A 22,040-nucleotide genomic window follows, 5' to 3' on the forward strand; every position below is an offset into this window, starting at 1 on the left:
GATAGGATCGTGAGGGAACTTGATAGGGTGGAGACTGAAAAGATGCTTCACCTTATGAACGAGACCAGAACACAACGTATGAAAATTATGGGCCTTCCATTTCAGACTAAGATGAGCAGATTTTTTTTCTCTTAGAGCGTTTTCTGTGGCATTCGTTTCTTCAGAGTGCAGTGCAGGCTGGGTCATTGATTTCTTTTTAAATACTGAGTCAGAAAATCGTTTGGTTAACAAGGGATTCAAAGGTTTTCGTACGTAGACAGTAATGTAAAGTCGTGGCCACATTCAGTCCAGCCATGATAGTATCAAATGGTGGAGCAGGCACAATGGCGTACTCCTGATTCTAATAAGTATATAACCGTAGACCTGAAAGAGATTTTATGTTAGAACCAACTCATAATTAACTAAAGGATTTTGTTCCCTACCCTAGTTGATAAATAGCGTGGAATTTACCTTGATAGATAAAAACCTAGCAACAAAATAGGCTCAGATTTTACATCAATGAATATGAAAACCTGACGGTTTCTCTAACATGCTTCCTCTCAGCAACCCAGTTTGAAACCCGGACAACACATTTACCCCTATTCAGTCAGGCCATGCAGCAATGAGGCAAAATCTCCTACAAACGCAATATCCAATGAAGGGAATCCTTTGACGATATTCCGCCATTTCTTACAGCTTTACATCAAGGATTGCGACACAATTGACACGTGTTCGGTTCTGCAATATGTCATATTATTATGCATATGATAACAAACTCAGACCATTTCACTGCAGTTCTCACTGCACCCGAGAACATGACTGTTTAGCTAAACTGGACACTGTGCAGGCAGTAACGAAAAAAGTTTCGTCCATAAGCTTGACGACATTGAGTGGAAGCAAACGAGGCAGCCATCCAGTTATCAACAGGCGTCACTCTTCAATCGTCATCAATCACAAGCGGAAGAAATTGTGTCATGTTAGCAGAGGAGTTACTTGGAATTGTTACAACTTCCAATTCTGTTAATGGCGCTAAAACTGGAAGGTTATCCACAAAATCTGCTCGCTCTGACCGGATATGATGCGATTTTAAATATAAACGATGTTTGGGCACTAACATGAATTGCCCTGATACTGTCGTTCATGTTAACCATGCAGAAAAAGAAGTGGAAAAGTTTGGTTTGAATTGCTTCCTATACTAAAGCAGAAGGCGCTCTGTTCTGGAGAATATCAACGTTACTACAGAACGGACAGCCTTATACCTTTTACGTATTATTTTCTAAATATTTCACTCACTAGCAATACACATTGCCACAAAAAATTCTAAATATTCTTAAGTTAAGAAGTTCGTCACTACTGGAGACAAAATGTCCGCTTGATTGGAGCCCACCAGACACCTTAAACATCCATTCCCTCCACCACTCTATCATCGTGACTGCAGTGGATACTATCTGCAAGGTGTATTGCAGCTTTTCACCTAGCTTTGTTAGGCAGCACGTCCCACACCACGACCTTCACTACCTATAAGGGCAAGGGCATCAGGCGTATGGGAACCTTATCACCTGCGAGTACCTCTCCATTCACACAGCAGACATGTGAACATATTGCCTTTCCTTCATCGTCACGATGTCAAAATTGTGAAACTCCCTACCACCTTCACCTGATGGACAGCTGCACCTCATCACCGTCTCACGTGTAAATAAGCATGGGCTTCAAAATAATGGCCTTGCCAGCGATGACATTATCTCCAGAAAGAATAAAATCAAAGATTAAAATGTAAGGGTTAAATTTTTAATTGTGAAGAATACAGGGTTATACATTTTTTTCCTCTCTCTTCCTCTGTGAAAAACGGCCACTTCTCTATTTTCAAGATGCAGTCTGATAACGGTTGTATTTTACTTCCTGCTGTTGGGAATGTATCCGGCAGGGGAGGAAATGTGAATCCATTCAGTCAGTTGGTGGTAAATGTGACTGACCAGGAAATGAGAATATCGTGAACGGATGCAACGGTTAAACTCAAGCAGATGGCTTATTTCAGGCTTTTGAATTGTCCTTGCAATTTATGTTGGGATTTTCATTTTAGGTGAACATTTAACTTTCTCGCCTTCCTCACGACAAGCTGCCTACATCTCTTTAAAAAATGGCAAACCTCGTATTCATCATAAAACAACTAGGCTTTATATATTATGTTGGTTTAAACAGGAAAATAGGACCAAAACAATGGATCTGAGCGTCCATTAACCAGAAGTTAATACTCGCAGCTTTGAGACAGCAAAAAAATCAAATAGCTTGTCCTAACAAGACTTAACCAGGTGGCAAACAACTTTACAGACAATGTTTTGAAATAAATTTGCCATATAGGAAACATAGCAGCTGATTTTCACGCAGCAAGCTCCCAAAAACAAGATTCTGATAATAATAGGATAAACAGTGGGGTTTTTTTTTTTGGTTGAGGAACACCAGAAGAAACTCCCTTTCTCTTCAGAAAAAATGCAATTAAATATTTTACGTGATACTGACAGGGCAGGCGGGGCTTTGTTTTGACACATCATCCCAAAGAAGGCACCTCTGATACTTCAGCACTCCCTCAACACTGCAATGTATTGGCAGTCTAGACTGCAGTGCTATCTCTCCAGAGGGACACTTAACGAGACTACTAGCCATTGAACAACATCCCAATAGTAGATGCATAAAGGTTACAGAATAGAAATAGTCAACTAATCTATTCTATTATTTGCCAAACCAACACCATCTAAACCCGCCGCACTTTTGAAGGACAAGGCCTCCAGGTGCGGCAATAACACTTATTGGACCATATTTACCTATTTAGAGATACAGCACCGAAACAGGCCCTTCGGCCCACCGAGTCTGTGCCAACCATCAACCACCCATTTATACCAATACTAATAATTCATACTCCATTGATCCCATTACCCTCTCACAACACCTAAATTTCCCTACCTACACTAGGGACATTTCCCTACCTACACTAGCATTTTATAACGGCCAATTTACCTATCAACCTGCAAGTCTTTGGCGATGGGAGGAAATAAGAGCACCCGGCGAAAACCCACGCGATTACAAAGAACAAAGAACAGTACAGCACAGGAACAGGCCATTCGGCCCTACAAGCATGCGCCGATCTTCATGCCTGCCTAAACTAAAACCGTCTGCAATTCCGGGGTCCGTATCCCTCTATTCCCATCCTTTTCATGTATTTGTCAAGATACCTCTTAAACGTCTCTATGGTATCTGCTTCCACCACCTCCCCCGGCAACAAGTTCCAGGCACTCACCACCCTCTGTGTATAGAGCTTGCCTCGCACATCCCCTCCAAACATTTCACGTCTCACCTTAAACCTATGTCCCCTAGTAACTGACTCTTCCACCCTGGGAAAAAGCTTCTAACTATCCACTCTGTCCATGCCGCTTGTAACTTTGTGAACCTCAATCATGGCGCCCCTCCACCTCCGTCCTTCCAGTGAAAACAATCCGAGTATATCCAACCTCTCCTCATAGCTAATGCCCTCCAGACCAGGCAACATTATGTGCCCTCTCCAAAGCCTCCACGTCCTCCTGGTAGTGTGGTGATCAGAATTGCACACAATTTTCTAAGTGTGGCCTAACTAAAGTTCTGTACAGCTGCAGGAGGACATGCCTATTTTTATACTCTATGCCCCGACCGATGAAGGCAAGCATGCCGTATGCCTTCTTGACTAACGTATCCACCTGCGTTACCACTTTCAGTGACCTGTGGACCTGTACGCCCAGATCTCTCTGCCTGTCAATACTCCCAAGGGTTCTGCCATTTACTGTATACTTCCCACCTGCATTAGACCTTCCAAAATGCATTACTTCACATTTGTCCAAATTAAACTCCATCTGCCATTTCTCCGCCCAAGTCTCCAACTGATCTATATCCTGCTGTATCCTCTGACAATCCTCATCATTATCCGCACCTCCACCAAACTTTGTGTCATCCACAATCCTACTAATCAGACCAGCTACATTTTCCTTCAAATCATTTATATATGCAACAAACAGCAAAGGTCCCAGCACTGATCCCTGCGGAACACCACGAGTCACATCCCTCCATTCAGAAAAGGACCCTTCCACTGCTACCGTCTGTCTTCTATGACAGAGCCAGTTCTGTATCCATCTTGCCAGCTCCCCTCTGATCCCATGTGACTTCATCTTTTGTATCTGTCTGCCATGAGGGACCTTGTCAAAGGCTTTACTGAAGTCCATATAGATAACATCCACTGCCCTTCCTTCATCAATCATCTTTGTCACTTCCTCAAAAAACTCAATCAAATTATTGAGACACGACCTCCCCTTCACAAAACCATGCTGCCTTTCGCTAATAAGTCCGTTTGTTTCCAAATGGGAGTAAATCCTGTCCCGAAGAATCCTCTCTAATAATTTCCAGGATTTTGACAGAGCGACAGTCAAGGAATGGCAATGTATTCGAAAGTCAGGATAGTGTGTGTCCTGGAGGGGAAAAGCAGGCAGTGGTGTGTACATGCATCTGCTGCCCTTGGCCTTCTAGGTGGTAAGGTTGCACTTTGGAAGGTGCTCTCGAAGGAGCCTTGGTGAGTTGCTACAGCGCATTCTGTAAACGCTGCCACTGTGCATCAGTGTTGAAGGTAGTGGATTGGGTGCCAATCAAGGGAGCTGCTTTGACCTGAAAGGTGGCGAGCTTCTGGAGTCTTGGAGCTGAACCCCTCCAGGCAAGTGAAGAATATTCCATCAAACCTCTGACATGTGACTTGTAGCGTTGCTTGTTGCTGTTTTGCATTTGAGTGGGCATCATTAGCCTCAAGACTCATTTGTGTCTTTCAGCTTTCTCCGTAGACATTTAAACAGCATTCGTCTCATTGGTGCTTATTTGTGTAGCACGTTTCGCTCGTCTATTTAAGATTGAACTTCAATATGTTGTCCAAATAAAGCCGTAATTTGTGAGTAGACCCCTCCATTTCTGTTATCCTGCCTGTGCTGCTTGGGGTTCTAACAGCAGGCCATTTCTGCTCATCATATTGATCACCGCGAGGGCAGCCATAGTGGAAGAAGTAGCTGATACAGATTCAATGAAATCAACATTCCAGCAGAACTATCTCGGAGGCATGAATTAGTGCCTCGGAATTTTCAAAGCCACTGTTTAAACGTTAGTTGAACGACAGCTTGTCTTCGATTTGTTAAGTTTGGCGTGAATATGTGCGTCAGCAGAATCATCCAAAATCCCTTTACCTGCAGGAAAGACAACGGAATAAGCCCATTTGTTTTTCCTAGGATTGTGGTTCAGAAATACTGGGATAAGGTTTATGATGAAGCAACACAATTAAAGGGGATGTGATAGTCATCTTAGCCGGGGTGAAGAGCAGGGTGGTCATATTCAGTTGTTAATGTCGAACTATCTCAGTTAAATTATTGTTGTGGTGAAATTATTAAAATAGTGTGGGCTTAATGCACATCCTGGTCCACGCTTGGGACTGCTTGCAAGAGATTCCTCCCCCTTTATGTGACCCCTTTGAGAGATCCCCTACGCTTGGTTTCAATGTGTCCTCAGGGTCATGTAATTTTGCGCTGCTTCCTGGAGGCTAGGAACAGTAGGGGCAGGATTTAAATGATGCTGTAAATTCAGCTCGTGCTTCATTCCTGAAGTAGAGCATGTCTGACTACCACCTGCATGCATCCGTCCAAAACCTTGTCACAGTTGAAATTGGACCAATATTTTTTTTTTCCTTAGCTATATGGGAGCCTTCATTATTATATGCACAAAGAGGCACAGAATTGCACAACATCTAAAATCACGTTAAAGAAGTCACAGTTTATATTCCAATCTAATAACGTACCTCCTATATTCATCAAATATTCAATAATGAATATCACCATCACCAGAAGCAAGAAACCACTAATACACAGCCGGATTATGGCTTCCTTGTAATTTGCAACTGTGGGAGAAGAAAGGAGGACTTTATGTCATTGTATGCATAGTTTACAGAAAAGACAATCGATGCACAAAGTCAACTAATAAACCGGAGGGAGGAGGAAAATAATTGCTGCAGTCCTGTGGGTAGAAATACTTCTCGGGTAGTTAGCATGCAGGCACAGAAAGTACTCAGGAAGGCAAATGCCATGTTGTCCTTTATTGCAAGGAGATACGAGTACAAGTGTCGAGAAGCCATGATACAACTGTGCATGGCTTTGGTGAGTAAGTGTGCGCAGTTTTGATCTTCATATCTAAGGGAGGATATAATTGCCTTGGAGGCAGTGCAACACATGTTCGCTAGATCCTCACATGGGATGTGAGGGTTATTTTATCATGAGAACCGAATTAACTTGGGCTTATTCGCTCTGGAGGTTAGGAGAACCAGAGGTGATCTGATTCAAACATGCAAGCTTCCGAATAGGTTTTGCAAGGTAGACACTGAAAGTTTGTTTCCGTGGCAGGGCGGATCTCAAACACAGGGGTAGAGTCTCAGAATAGGTGTTGGGTCATTTAGGGCTGGGATATGGTGAAATCTCTGCACTCAGAGGGTTGCGAATGTTTGGAATTGTCTACCCCAGTGGGTTGTGGATAACCTATGGTTGAGTGTCATAAAGGTTTCTCTGGGTAACAAGGGTTATGGGAAAGTAGGTGGGAAAGCGGAGTTGATGCATAAGATCAACATGATGACATTGAATGGTGGAGCAGGCTCGAGGGCCATATGGTCGACTCCTGGTCATATTTGTTATATGATATGCGAGCTCACATTACTGGGAGTCACTATCTGGAGTGGAGGGGATACAGCCCGATATTATGCCAGCACTGAGCACCGCCCAAGACTAACATCTACCCCAAATTTTCCGACCTTGTCAGCAGTGAAATATACAGCGTTAGAGCAGCTTGGTGCAACAGTTACTTTCAATAACTTTACAGACGGCAAAATAGGTGTGCTTCTATTTTATATTTGTGGCATTTAATACCTGTATAATGACAAGGAGATGCAAAACCACAAGTAGTATTATCCCACGACGAGTTTTCAAAATAGACGTCCAATGGAGTTGCTTCAAATTTTGCAAGGTCTGTTACATGTGAAGAGAAAAAAAAAACAGAAAATGGTTATAATCCCTTCCATAAAACTATCAGAATTCTGACAATATTTCATGGTGAACTAATAATAATGATTTAGTATTAAATCAATGGTTATAATAGTGTCTCAATGCAATCCTTTAAATACTGCTAAAGAAAACATGACCGAAAGTGTGAAATGCTGCACATCAGAAACGTATTAGGGAAAATAAAATGCAGTAGGTGCTGGAAATATGAACAACAGTAAAAGATAAAGAAAAACAAAAATGAAGGTTAACGGGAGATGTAAGAGAGATGTCCAAAATTAGCAGGTGTCCTGATAGCATAGATCAAGAGAAACTGTTTCCATTTGCAGAAAGGTGAATCACCTATGGACGCGTATTTAAGAGACTTGGGAATATAAAATGCCGAGGGAGATGCGGTTTCTTTAACTCAGTGAATTGTGATAATTTAGAATAGCTTTTCCAAAGTAGTGATGGATGTAGATTCAATAGTAGCTGCTAAAGTAGATTCTGTACATTATTGAAAGGATTAAAATTGAAGGGCTAACTGGAAAGAGCAGTAGAGAAGGACTGATTGGTAGCTCTTGCAGAGATCTGGCACATGGTCAATCTCTTTCTGTGCTGCATAATTATATGATTGCAGGGTGCAAAATTTAGGTGCCTAAGCGCAAACACGAACACAAGATTCTAAATGCAAACATGACAGCTCCATCACAAAAGCAGAAAAAAATAAAGACAGCCCTGCACGTGGCTCAGTGGTTAACACCGCAGCTTCACAGCTTTAACAATTCGGGTTCGGTTCTGGATGCTGCCTGTGCGGCGTTTGCAAGCTCTCCCTGTTTCCACTGGATACTCTGGTTTCCTCCCACAGCCAAAGATTTGCAGGCTGATAGAGTGGGAGTGTATGATTGGGAAGTTTTTGGTCGGTACAGACTCCAAGGGCCTGTTTCAGTGCTGTATTTATCTACGACTCTAAAAATCCAAAATTTAAAAAAAAAACAAAAAATGCTTACTTGGCCAGACTGCTAGCATTCATGGAGATATTTCGTCCGAACTGGCATTCAGATGAGTCATAAATATAAAGGAAACTTAAAAATTCTCAGTTCAATCACAAGCCCTCGCACTTTTGAAACATTTGGACCAATCAGCATTTTATGTTCTTGTTATTGCGTTATTTCTTTTGAGAAATTTAATTGGTTTCAACCTACTTCTTATCATTACTTTGACACTACGACTGCTCGTCGAATGCATCAACCTTCCGAACACGCTTGCTTTATAGCCACACTTGTAAGTTGTTTCCTCGCTCTGCTCTGCGACATCTATTGAAAACAGGACTGAATGGTTTCCTTCAGCAGCAGTCTGCAACTGGACAGGCGTGGTAGAATTGTTCTGGTACAAATGAAATATGTTGCTTGGGTATTCTTCCGGACCTTTGCACAGAAATTGTATTTTCGTTCCTCTCAGGACAATGTCAGATTCGGATGTCAAATAAATCAGTGGCTTTGGTAGGTTATCTGGAATGGAAGCGAGGAGGGGGGAAGGGAGGGGGATGGGTGGGGGTTGGTAGTGGGAGAGATATTAGCAGCAATTCTGAAACAATTGTGGAACAATTACAACAACACTGGTATATTTTAAACGTGCCAACCCCCGGTACAGTAGGCCTCGATCTCAGCAGTGAAGACAAGTTATTCCCAGTGTCGCGTCACTTTTGCAATGTAGCTAATTATGCAGAGAATAACAGTTGGGGGGGCGGGGTGGAATCGTGACTTTGTAACAGCGCCTTTTACAGCTTAATTCGTCAGAAACAGTTAATGGAAAATGACGTTCTTTGAAATTAAAACACAGAAAATACTTGAAATACTCATCAGATCGGGCAGCATCTGTTGGGATAGAACTGCCGTTTACATTTCAGGTCCAGCAACTTTTAACAGAACTGGAAAATGTTAGAGATGTAACAGACTTGAAGCAGGTACAGGCATAAGGATGCTGGAAAGGGGCTAGACAGAAAACCAGGGTTCTGTGATAGGGTGCAAGACAGGAGAGATTAAACGACATGAAAGAAGAAGGTATCAGGAAAATGAGACAGTAATGGGAGAAGCAAAGAACCAAATGATGTGTCTAGAAGAGGTGTAAATTTGATGAGCAAAATTATCAAAAACGGCTGCCGTCCAAAACAACAACAAAAAAAAATAAACGAGTTGAAAAGGTATGAATGTATGAAGTTATTAGGGCTCTGAAGTGCCTGATCAAAACGTTAAGGGCTGTTACTCTATTATATGTTGAGCTACATTCCGAAAGTGTAGGAGGACGTGGATGGAGAGAGATGGGAGTGGAGTGATTAATTAAAACGAATGGTGACCAGTGCGCGGTGTCACGATTGTGTTCTGAAAGAGTGTGTTTCAGAAAGCGGTCATCCAATCTACGTTTGGAAGTGGAAATTGCTTTGTGGCTAGTGCATACAGTATACTAAATTGAATCAGGTAAGAGTGTTTGCGGCTTTGGACAGTGAGGAGAGTTAAAATAACATGGGAATGTGCTGTGGGAAATAGGGTGTGGCTGTTAGTGATGACTGACTCGTGGACGAGAAGATCACATACTTAATTGCATATTTTTAATTCTGGAAGGGGAGTGGAAGTTATGCTTGGTGGTAGCATCAGGCTGGTTGTGCTCTACATGGAGGAGGATGATCCATTGAATGTGGAGGCCAGTGGTACAGAAGCAAATGATAAGGGAAACCTTATCTTCTTCGTGGGAGAGAGAGGATAGAGGCTGAGAGCAGAATTACAGTAAATAGAATTATCACGGCCGAGGGCCCTGTCAACATGAGAGAGAAGAATCCTGAGTTGAGGGGAAAGGAAGTCGCATAGGAAGGACTTGCATGTAAAGTGGCCTCCTCAGAACAGATGCAAAATAGATGGAGAAGTTGGGAGAATGGAACAGAAACCTTACATGAAGCAGGTGTGAGGAAGTCTAGTCAAGGTAGCTGTGACCGTAATGCATCATATTATGGATATTGTTCGATAGTTTATCCCTAGAAATCTAGAGAGAGACTTCTAGGTAGGGAAGAGACAGTGGCAGATAAAACATGTGATGGCAAGGCAAAGGTGAAAATTGGAAGCAAAGTTGTGACATTTTCCTATTGGTGTGAGTCCGGCCCAGTACTTAGTAGTGTTGTAACTATCGCTGATTAAGGTTCAGCACGGTCTCACTAACAGCAAATAGATAAATGACCAAATTATCTATTTATTAGGTGTTGGTTGAGAGACGAATTTTACTTAGAATGCTGGAAGAACGTTTTTGTTCTCCATGCAATGGTGTCGTGAGACCGTTTACTTCCACATGACAGGAAAGGCAGCGTCTCATCTGTATTATGCCGTCTCCGACAGTGCAGCATGGCATTGTTACTGTACTGAAGCAGCAGTCAAGATTATGCATTCAATTTTCGAAAGTGGCACTTAAACTCCCACTGTCTAAGTCAGAAGAGCGAGTGCTGCCACCGAGCCAAGTATGACAAGTAAACCGACCATAGGCTCCACTACAAGCACTAAACTCAATCGAGGAAGAGTGCCAAGCCAGTTCAGGTTTAACTGCTTTGCACAGGGAATACTGAATGCCTCAGTAAATTCAACAACGACTTTGCATTAATATCTGGAGAAACAAATATTGATTCCTGAAAGACATCATGCGATTATATATTGAACAGACATGCCAGAAATATATATTTTTTTTAAATAGTTTACAAGACCTTTGGGTAATGTAATCGATGCGTTCAAGATGAGTAAAGCACTTGGTAGGGCAGAAAGAAATGAATTATTTTCGGTGGTCGACGGGCAAAGAAGAGGGGGGGGGGTGGAATATCCACAAAATTAGAGCAAGATCTTCACAGCGATGCCAGGAAACACTTCCACAGAAAAAGCCGCGTGTGAATGTAGATCTGTCTCCTTCAACACACTGTTGAGGCTAAGCCTATCTAAAAATTAAGAAAAAATCTGAGAGTGGTGGAGTTCAGTTAAGTAATGGTGTGGAGGATTAAGATCAGTCGCGAACTAATTGAATAGTGGGAGAAGGTAGTCTGGCTGAATGACCTACTTTGTTCCTCTGCTCAACTGCAGCGGAAGTGGACACATGGTCTATAAAGATATATGTTATTTTTCTGTCCTGAGCTTCACAAAGCTGCCCGTCCTGGGTTTGAAATACCTGTTAAATGGTAGCATTTATTGGGCCGTGTTGCACAGGCTACCAGTCATTTGCACTGCCTGATGATCATGTCCACTGACCCTAATAAAGCTGCATATCTAGCGGCACGAACAGCACTTTGCCAATGAGAATGTCGAGTGTTGTGCTCTACTACACAAAACGAGTCAGGACGATATGGAAGACAATGAACAAGTGCTATGAAATAGAGTAATTTGATAAAATGCATCACTTACCTATCACTGTTATCTGAATTAAATCGCTGAATGGTGATACAGCTGTACGCCCCGAAACCGTTCTTTGATACAAGCATTTGTATTTGCCCTCATTGTTTTCCTTTATGTTTCTGATAGCGAAAGTGACAGTCTGCTGAGCTCCTTCACTTATTACAATTTCAGTGGGATAGCTTGCTCCTTCTTTGTAAAGGTGGAACTTGCTTCCTGTAGAGCGAAGTCGACCAGTGCACTTAATCCAGGCAGTCTCGTCCAGTGTGAAGACCCCTGCAGCTATGTTGAGAGATATCGTTGGTTTTGGAAGCTGATCTGCAATGCAAAACGTTAGATTCTCAGTATTTTTGTGAACTACATTGTGCAAAGAGGACTTGGTCCTCTCATATTTTGAGGCAAATTCATGGAATCAAACAACACTGAGGGAGGCGATTCGGTCTCTTAGGTCTGTGTTAGTTTTTTTTTTGATAAAGATATCGAATTAGCCTCATTCACCTGCATTTTCCCCATATAGGCCAGCATATAGACAATTCTGTTTCGGAAGTAGCTATTGATATATTTCTATCAGACAGTGCATTGCAAGCAACGTCATCGGGAAGGCGGTGCCGCAGTGCTAATGTCACTGGATTTCTAGCCCTGAAGCTCTGACTAGTGTTCTGGGGGGATGGGTTCAATTCACACCGCCATTGATGACGAACTTTGAGTTCAATTAATAACATCTGGAACTGAAAAAAAATACTGGTCTAATGGTGACCATTGTGGGTTGTGACAAAAATCCACCTGGTTTGCAAAAGTTTATTAGAAAAAAATACCTGCAATCTTTAGCTGATGTGGCCTACATGTGGCTCCAGATCCACAGCAATGTTGTTGACTCTTAAAACCCCTCTGAAATGGTGTAACAAACCAAGGGCAATTAGGGGTGGGCAATAAATGTTGCCCTAGTCAGTGACGCCCATATCCCATTAACAGATAAAAAAAGCTCAAGTGAAAGAAATCCCCATATCCATTCTAGTCCAGTTTCGAAGGTCTGTTGCCAACAGGCACATTTTATACTTATTTTCCTTCTCAAAGCCTCTCGTAATTTTGAATACAGCAACATCTTGCATCTCCATAACTCCTTGAAATAGTATATTGTCCCAAGGCACCTCACAGAGGGGCTATCAAAAACAAAAATACAACAAGGCACATATGAAGATAAAGGCATCTGACCAATTGCTTGTTAAAAGCGATATGTAACCGTCACATAACATTCTCTGCTCTAGGAAGAACAATCCTAACATTCCAGTCCGTGCACATAATTGAAGGCCTTCATTACTAGCACCATTCTGGCAAATCACGGCTGCACTATCTCCAAAGTCTCTACCAATATATTTACCCTTTCTGCTTCAGCAACCCTCCTAAGAATATGAAGGAACCAATTTCATAAGTCAGTCTATTTAATGGCATACGTCGATTATGTTTAGTGTCTATTTCTATGACGCTTATCAAACGGATCTCAGCATCTGCCATCGACTCAAAAGGTGGTAACGATTTGTTACACTCAATTTTGCTTCCAATAACGATGATAGCCAAGCACCTTAAAAACAGCAGACTTGTTTTTTCTGTTCTAACTGAATTTAGGGAACACTTGCTTATCGACCACCTGATACATCAAACTGATACATTAAACAAACATTGCACTGGCCTAAGCGCTGATTGAAAGATTTTGAATTCTCTACGAGTGATGAGTCCCACTTACCTCTTACATTTAAATTTACAGGATTGCTGGGTGATGATTGAACCCATTTGACTCCGATTTGCGTCACATATTTGCACACGTATTTTCCAGCATCCCGATGTTTGATATAGCTAATCAGATAATCTGTGGTGTAAAGCGTCGCAGGGACATTATTATATTGGAGAAACATGCCATCCTTGAAGAAATAATGCTTCCGACTCGGGTGGGGACTTCTGCACGTGATTTTAACACTTTCGCCTTTTAGAATTACATCAGACAGTGAATCGAGAGACAATGTCGGCCGTGGAGATGCCCCTGAATAAAATACAAGCAATTGTTATTAACATTCAAATGCATGGTTATCGCAATGGTTAACTTTCCAATTAGTCTAGCACACTCCAAAAGAAGACTCTTACCCAGTCTCCTACCTTCCGGGAGTGGAGAGGACCAGAGCAGACCTGTGGGGAGAACGCAGGGAGAGGAGCCTATAAATCGACCACGATTGCAGAGCAGAGGGCCGGAGTTTTGAAAAAAAAAAGCAAAAAGTGACGTCAGAGGAGAGCTGCATGCTGATTGGTTGGTGAGTAGCAGCTTTCTTAAAAAAGGGAAAGTTGTTATTTTTTTGGAAAATAAAATCTCTGGTGATAAGGTGAGTACTACTAAAGGTTTTCCTAAGTACTTTAGATTGAAGTGGGTGCAACAAGGCCCCTAGTATAATCCAGTAGACTGTCCGGGCAAGGGCTGGACAGGGAGCGTGGATGATCTGGTGGGCTAAACTGCATGTACTTTAATGCAAGAAGCCTTACAGGTAAGGCAGATGAACACAGATCATGGATCGGTACATGGGATTGTTATATTATAGCTATTCCACAAACGTGGTTGAGGGATGGGCAGGACTGGCAGCTCAATGTTCCGGGGTACCGATCCTTCCGGCCTGGCAGAGGTGGAGGTGAGAGAGGAGGGGGTGTTACACTATTGATTAGGGAGGACATTTCGGCAGTACTTTGAGAGGATATCCCGGGGGGGGGGAGTGTCCAGCGAGGCCATATGGGTAAAACTTAGAAATAAGAAAGGGGTGATCACTTTGATGGAACTATACTATAGGCCCCCCAATAGTCGGAGGGAAGTAGAGGAGCATATATGTAGGGAAAACACAGATAGGTGTAGGAATTATAGGGTTTTAATAGTAGGTAATTTTAACTTCCCTAATATTGACTGGGACTGCCTTAGTGCGAAGGGATCAGATGGGGAAGACTTTGTTAAGTGTGTCCAGGATAGTTTTCTGAAGCAGTATGTGGATGGCGCTACTAGCGAAGGGGCTAAACTCGACCTCCTCTTCGGAAATGAGGATGGGCAGGTGGTTGATATGTCAGTGAGGAGTGCTTTGGGACTAGTGACCATATATGTAGAGAAATCAAAGATAGGAATAGGAATTATAGGTTTGTAATAGTCGTGATTTTAACTTCCCTAATATTGACTGGGACCGCCTTAGTATTAAGGGATCAGATGGGGAAGAATTTGTTAAGTGTGTCCAGGAGAGTTTTCTGAAGCAGTATGTGAATGGCCCTACTAGAGAAGGGGATACACTCGACCTCCTCTTAGGAGATGAGAATGGGCTTGATGTGTTAGTTGGGCAGCACTTTGGGACCAGTGACCATAGCTCTGTTAGCTTCAAGATAGTTATGGAAAATGATAGGGCTGGTCCTCAGATTGAAGTGCTAATTTGGGGGAAGGCTAATTTCGATGACATGAGACAGGAACTCTCAAAGGTTGAATGGGAGAGGCTGTTTACGGGTAATGGGACGTCCGGCAAGTGGGAGGCTTTTAAAAGTGTGATAGGAAGAGTTCAGGGCCGGCATGTTCCTGTTAGATGGAAGGGCAAGGCTGGCAGGTTTAGGCAAGTTTGGTTGACGAGGGATATTGATTGTCTGGTCAGGGCAAAGAAGGAGGCGTATGTCAGGTTTAGGCAGCTGGGATCAGGCGAGTCCGTCAAGGAGTATAGGGGATGCAAGAGTGCACTTAAGAAGGAAATTAGGAGGAAGAAAAGGGACCATGAGATTTCCCTGGCAGATAAGGTAAAGGAGAATCCTAAAAGATTCTATAAGTATATTAAGAGTAAAAGGGTAGCTAGAGAGAGACAAGATCCCCTTAAGGATCAGTGTGGCAATCTATGTGTGGAGCCATTGGAAATGGGAGAGGTCTTAAATGAATATTTCTCATCCGTATTTACCGTGGAGAAGGTCATGGAAGTTAATGAGTTCAAGGAATGGAACACCAATATCCTGGAGCATATCAACATTACAAAGGAGGAGGTGTTGGAGGTTTTGAAGCGCATTAAGGTGGATAAATCCCCAGGGTCTGACCAGGCGTATCTTAGGATGCCCGGGAAGCAAGGGAGGAGATTGCTGGGGCCCTGGCAGTGATTTATGTATCATTGTTAGCCACGGGTGAGGTACCGGAAAACTGGAGGATAGCTAATATTGTGCCTTTAGTTAAGAAGGGCAGCAGGGAAAAGCCAGGGATGTACAGGCCGGTGAGCCTTACATCGGTGGTGGGAAAGTTATTAGAAGGGATTCTGATAGACAGGACTTATATGCATCTGGAAAGGCATGGTCTGATTCGGGAAAGTCAGCAGGACTTTGTGCGCAGAGAATCATGTCTCTCAAATTAGAGTTTTTCGAGGAGGTGACCAAGAGGATTGATGAGGGCAGGGCTTTAGCAAGGCCTTTTACAAGGTCCCGCATGTTAGGCTGGTCCAGCAGGTTCGAACACATGGAATCCAGCGTGAACTGGCAAATTGGATACAACATTGGCTTGGTGATAGGAGGCAGAGGGTGGTAATGGAGGGTTTTTTTTCAGACTGGAGGCCGGTGACAAGTGGTGTGCTGCAGGGATCGGCGCTGGGTCCTCTGTTGTTTGTCATATATATTAATGACTTGGATGTGAATGTAAGGGGCATGATTAGTTAATTTGCAGATGAAACCAAAATTGGTGGTATAGTGGACAGTGAAGAAGGTTGTCGAAGGTTACAACAGGATATAGGTGAACTGGGAAAGGGAGAGGCAAATGGAATTTAACGCAGGCAAGTGTGAAGTGATGCATTTTGGAAAGTTAAACCAGGCAGGACATATGCAGTGATTGGCAGGGCCCTGAGGAGTGTTTTGTTTACAGATACAGCACTGAAACAGGGTCTTCGGCCCACCAAGTCAGTGCCGGCCAACAACCACCCATTCATACTCATCCTACATTAATCCCATATTCCCTACCACATCCCCACCATTCTCCTACCACCAACCTACACAAGGGGCAATTTACAATGGCGGAAACCCATGCAGTCACAGGGAGAATTTGCAAACTCCACACAGACAGTACCCAGAAGCAAACCCGGGTCGCTGGAGCTGTAATGTTGCGGTGCTAACCACTGCGCCACTGTTGAGCAGAGAACCCTTGTGGTGCAAGACCATAGTTCCCAGAAAGTGTCAACATAGGGAGACAGGGTGGTGAAGACGGCATATGGCATGCCTACCTTCATCGGCCGATGCATTGAGTTCAAGAGTTGGGACGTCATGTTACAGTTGTACGTGACGTTGGTTGGGCCGCATTTGGAGTACTGTGTGCAGTTCTGGTCGCTGCACAACATGAAATATGTGATTAAGCTAGAGAGGGTGCAGAAAAGATTCACATGGATGTTGCCTGGTTAGGAGGGCTTGAGTTATAAAGAGAGATTAGATAGGCTGGGTCTGTTTTCACTGGAGCGAAGAAGGCTGAGAGGGGACATGATAGAGGTATTACAATTATGAGAGGCATAGATAGGGTAGATAGCCAGAGTCTGTTTCCCATGTCAGGGGTGACTAAAACTAAAGGGCATAGATTTAAGGTGAGAGGGAGGAACTTTAAAGGGGATCAAAAAGGAACATTTTTCACACAAATAATAGTGGATATCTGGAATGAGCTGCCTGAGGAGATGTTGGAGGTAGGAACAGTAGCGACATTTAAGAGACATCTGGAGAAGTACTTGAATGAGCAAGGCATAGAAAGATATGGAATTATTTCACGCAAGTGGGATTAGTACAGATAGGCATCATGGTCGGAATGGACGTGGTGGGGCGAAGGGCCTGTTTCGATGCTGGATGACTCTATGACTGTGTGACTCTAAATCATCCTTGTTGTTTTGCGACTGATGACAGGCAATGATTGTGAATCAAGCAGGTAAACTGGGGTCAGAGGTGAATTTGGATGGCCTGCCTGAACATGTGTTATTGCGCGATTTTATAAACTATTCCGTTCAGGTCAATTGAAATTTATGACAGGCGGGAGTTTAGCGGTCGCAGGGTAGGTCCCCAATCTTTTCACATGACCTCCCTGAACTATGTCTATCCTAGTTTCGGCTATTGGAGTCAACATTCAGTGTGGCGCAAGATTATGTGGCGTAAAATTATTTGGTAGAGCGTATTGTGGCAGTCCAGCGTGGTATAACTACTCGGCTAATCCAATCCTCTCAAGGCAATACGAATCCTCTCAATTCCAGATCGGTGTCAGCCTGCTTTTTCTGTGCATTGTGTGATGCAACTACGATTTCTGCTGCAGCTGCTGAATTAAATGTTATCTGAAACAGGTCTAAAATCTAACAAGTTCTTCATGGCTTTCTGTGGCTGTTATAACGAATATTCATAGGGATTGTGCTGTACTATCAGTGTAGTGCCGACCTACAGGTAGAAATACCTATCTTTTCCCACAATTATGCGAAGCGTACTCAACTTTTCGTCCAGATGTACAGAGACAGGCAACTTATGCCCTGTCTTAAGCCCATCATTAACGTAGCTGAGTGCAGGCGGAGGAACTTTGATCCGCTGACACCACACAGAAAGTGGGACGTTGGAGTTCAGCGCTAATAGTATAATGTAGACTAAGGGCAAACCTCATGGAAGAGCCATGGTGCAATGGCCAAAGATGGGAGTGCTTACTAATTATACCTTTTTAAAGTGTAGGTAGGAAATCGCGGTTGAGTACAAAATTTTCAACACTGAAACAGACCATTTGACCCTCAGCCAGTCTTCATGCTCCACGTGACTCTCCTCACAATTCACTTCACCTCATCTTTTCCAGATACCCTTCTACTCATTTCTTCTTCAACTACTTATATAGCTTCCTATAAATGCATCTACGTTAGTCACCTCAACTATTTTTTTTCCTCTGGTCGAATTTTTTGAAGATTCAGGTTACTCAACCTCCTCCGGAGCTGGGAAAGAATCTCACATTACTTTTAGATGTAATCTAATTGAATGCCGGCACATGCTTAAAGGGCTGAATGCTCTACTCCTTTTCTTATATTCCAATGTTCGTCGGGGCTTTTACATCATTACATTAGATGTCTTCAAATATCACAACGTCTAATTAACTTAGAAGCAAATGAACCTGCAAATAGAAATCTACTTTTGCAGAATAGAGGCAACAGCTCCGAGCTTGTGTCTTCAATATTAGCGTATTTGATATGGAATTATCAATTACAATATCTGGGCTATGAGAACCTGAGCTCCGTCATTGATGGCAACATGTTCCTCGTCCTGACCCAGCCCTCTCAACCTGCTCCAAAGGTTTGGCCATAACGGCAGGATTCAACCATTGCACTAAAGGCCAGCTTGATTACACGGATGAATATGGATTCGATTTCAGTCAATCCAAGAAAAGTGTCAATGCTTAGTCTACCATTCTAAGTATCATGTAATGAAACTTCTGCAAGCGTGCTCACATCAATTTGTGCTTGCCTTATCTTAATTGCAACTTTTTTATTATTAGAGATACAGCACTGAAAGAAGCCCTTCGGCCCACTATTTCTGTGTCAACCAACAACCACCCATTTATACTTAAATCACATGAATCCCATATTCTCTACCGCATCCCCATCACTCTTCTACCTACACCAGGGACAATTTGCAACGGCCAATTTACCTATCAACCTGTAAATCTAGGCTGTGGGAGAAAACTGGAGCACCCAGCGGAAACCCACGCAGTGATAGGAAGAGCTTACAAACTCTGCACAGGCAGTACACAGAAATGAACCCGGATCGCTGGAGCTATGAGACTGCAGTGCTAACCACTGTGCTACTGTACAGCCCCAACGTGAGTTGTGTTATACCCTTCAAGAACAATGGTGTGAGCCATACCAGATAAAAAGGATGGAGTCGAGCCTCTCGCTGTCTCTGTAAAATACTCCAGCCCTGTACCTCTTTGAGATCTATGCGTTACTCCCAAGAGCAAAGGAGATTAAGGGATATTTGATAGCGGTGTACAGGATTATAACAGACATAGATAAGTCAGACAAGGAAGAAAAATCCCATCAATTGATGATGCAAGGAGTATGGGCCTCAGCTTATAGGTTTTTGACAAGAACCTTTTTTACACAACGAGTTGCAATGACCTGGAACTGACTGTTCACGAGGTGTGGTGCACGTGGAGATGGTGAATGATTTAAAAAGGATATTGAATGGGCACTCGAAGGAAATAAACTTTCAGGGCTAAAGGGATTGAGTGGGGGTATGAAACTGACTGGATTGTTCAGCAGAACGCCAGCAGGGACTCGATGGACTGAATGACCTACTTACATCTTGTATAGGTCAAATTTCAATGACTCCAGAATTGCTGGCTACTCCGCCAGATGCCTGATGCTCCAGATTTACTTCCCTAAACATCTCAGCCTCTCCCGTTATGAAGTATTCTACCAATCATTTGTTCATCGCAAATAAAAGCTTCTCATGTGGCTCGCTGTTAAATTATAAAGCACTTTGGAACGCTTTACTATGTTGCCGCCACTGTATAAGAACAATTTGTCTTTGGCATTAAAGACATGCATGTAGCCTGGCTGGGATAGAAGATAAAGGCACACTGATGGTCATATAAGTTTTAGGGGGAAGTGGATTGGGTGGGGTACTCTTACTGACAGTTCACATTGGCTTGTGAATACATTATATATTAACACGGCATTGATACGAATTTTCCGTTAGAAGAAACAATATGCTTTTATGTAGCCTCTTTCACAAACTTAGGACAACGCAAAACATTTTATAATGAATAATTCAATTTTAAGCTGCAGGCACGACAGATGTTCGACCACTGTGGAATCCAGTTGCTGTTCACTAAGGTAAATGACCATTAAATCTGTTGGTTGAGGCATACAAATCGTACAGGACACGGAGTGAGCTACTCTGTCATTTTGTTTTCAGGAACACCTATGCCAATGCAATACTTCTTCATTACTGCACAGGGCCATGGGACGTCTCATGTCTTTAACGGTGGTTTATAAATGAAATCAGTTGCTGTTGCTCCCATGCTAGCTTCAAATACACACTTAGGTCTTGTACAAGAGGCGTCAACCCACTTGGACAATATCCAGGCTGAGATGATAAGTGGCAAGTAACATTTGCGCCACACAAGTGCCAGGCAATGACCATCTCCAACAAGAGAGCAGCAAACCATCTCCCCTCGACATTCAATGGAATTATCATCGCTGAATCCTCCACTACCAACATCCTAGGGGCTACCATTGACCAGAAACTGAACTGGAGTAGCCATATAAACACCGTGGCTACAAGAGCAGGTCACAGGCTAGAAATCCTGAGGCGAGTAACTCAGCTCCTGACTCCCCAAAGCCTGTGCACCATCCACAAAGCACAAGTAACTTTAAGGGCATTTAAGTGGTCATTGGATAGACATATGGATGAAAATGGAATAGTTAGGTCAGATGGTTTCACAGGTCGGCGCAACATTGAGGGCCGAAGGGCCTGTACTGCGCTGTAATGTTCTATGTTCTAAGTCAGGAGTGTGATGGAATACGCTCCAGTTGCTTGGATGGGTGCAGCTCCAACAACACTCAAGAAGATCGACACCATCCATGACAAAGCAGCCCGCTTGATTGGCACCCTATCTGCAAACACTCACTCTCACCACCACCGACGCACAGTGGAAGCAATGTGTACCATCTACAAGATGCACTGCAGCAACGCACCAAGGCTCCTTACACAGCACCTTCCAAACCCGCGACCTCTACCAACTAGAAGGACAAGGGCAGCAAATGCGTGGGAACACCACCACCTGCAAGTTACCCTCCAAGTCACACACCATCCTGACTGGGAACGATATCGCCGTTCCTTCACTGTCGTTGGGTCAAAATCCTGGAACTCCCTTCCTAACAGCACTGTTGGTGTACCTAACCTACATGGACTGCAGCGGTTCAAGAAGGCAGCTCACCACCGCCTTTCCAAGGGCAATTAGGGATGAGCAATAAATGCTGGCCTGGCCAGCGACGCCCACATCCCATGAATGAATATATATTAAAAAGAATGAAAAGCTGGAGAGTTACAAAAGTCCGATCCTCTAGTGTAGGCAAAATCTTTATGTGGAAGGGCATGAATCTGAATCAAATAAAACTGGTAAAACATTGATTCTCACCAATAAAATGTCATTTGATGTCGTCATAAACAAATCATTTCACTATTGTCCTTCAGAAAGGGAATGCTGTCACATCCACTCGGAGTATCCAACACCTGAATCCAGTTACACATTAACTAGTTGTCTCTTTATGACCACAGTACAACCAGAGACGGACAATAATTGCTGGCTTACTCCTCCACCTCTCTCTTCTTCATCAAGATGTTTCTTAAAGTTTACCTCTGGACCAAGATTTGGTCAACTTTTTTTAATGTATCCTAGGTGAATCTATATCATCTTTTGGCTTGTAAGACTCCTGTAAAGTGCCTTGCGACGTTTGACTGCTTTAAAGGCGCTATATAAATGCATGTTGTTTTTGTTACCAATTTTGCAAATACGTGGAATGCAAATGAAAATGCAACGTTCCAT

At 43.1% G+C, this 22,040-nt stretch overlaps 1 protein-coding gene across 1 annotated transcript in view; it reads right to left on the reverse strand.

Moving 5' to 3' along the window:
* Window positions 1-819: 819 nt before the first annotated feature.
* The window catches only part of LOC137356224 (venom metalloproteinase inhibitor DM43-like), a 38,682-nt gene continuing 17,461 nt past the window's right edge, over window positions 820-22,040 (reverse strand). The window contains exons 2-7 of the mRNA XM_068022090.1: window positions 13,209-13,502; window positions 11,480-11,785; window positions 8,258-8,563; window positions 6,942-7,040; window positions 5,828-5,926; window positions 820-5,222 (exon numbers count right to left, since the gene is read on the reverse strand). Coding sequence (XP_067878191.1) covers window positions 5,134-5,222; window positions 5,828-5,926; window positions 6,942-7,040; window positions 8,258-8,563; window positions 11,480-11,785; window positions 13,209-13,502 — 1,193 coding nt within the window. The 3' untranslated portion in view covers window positions 820-5,133. The remainder of the gene's footprint in view (window positions 5,223-5,827; window positions 5,927-6,941; window positions 7,041-8,257; window positions 8,564-11,479; window positions 11,786-13,208; window positions 13,503-22,040) is intronic.

The sequence above is a fragment of the Heterodontus francisci genome, chromosome 45 (genome assembly GCF_036365525.1).
Source record: "Heterodontus francisci isolate sHetFra1 chromosome 45, sHetFra1.hap1, whole genome shotgun sequence".
Classification (NCBI taxonomy): Eukaryota; Metazoa; Chordata; class Chondrichthyes; order Heterodontiformes; family Heterodontidae; genus Heterodontus; species Heterodontus francisci.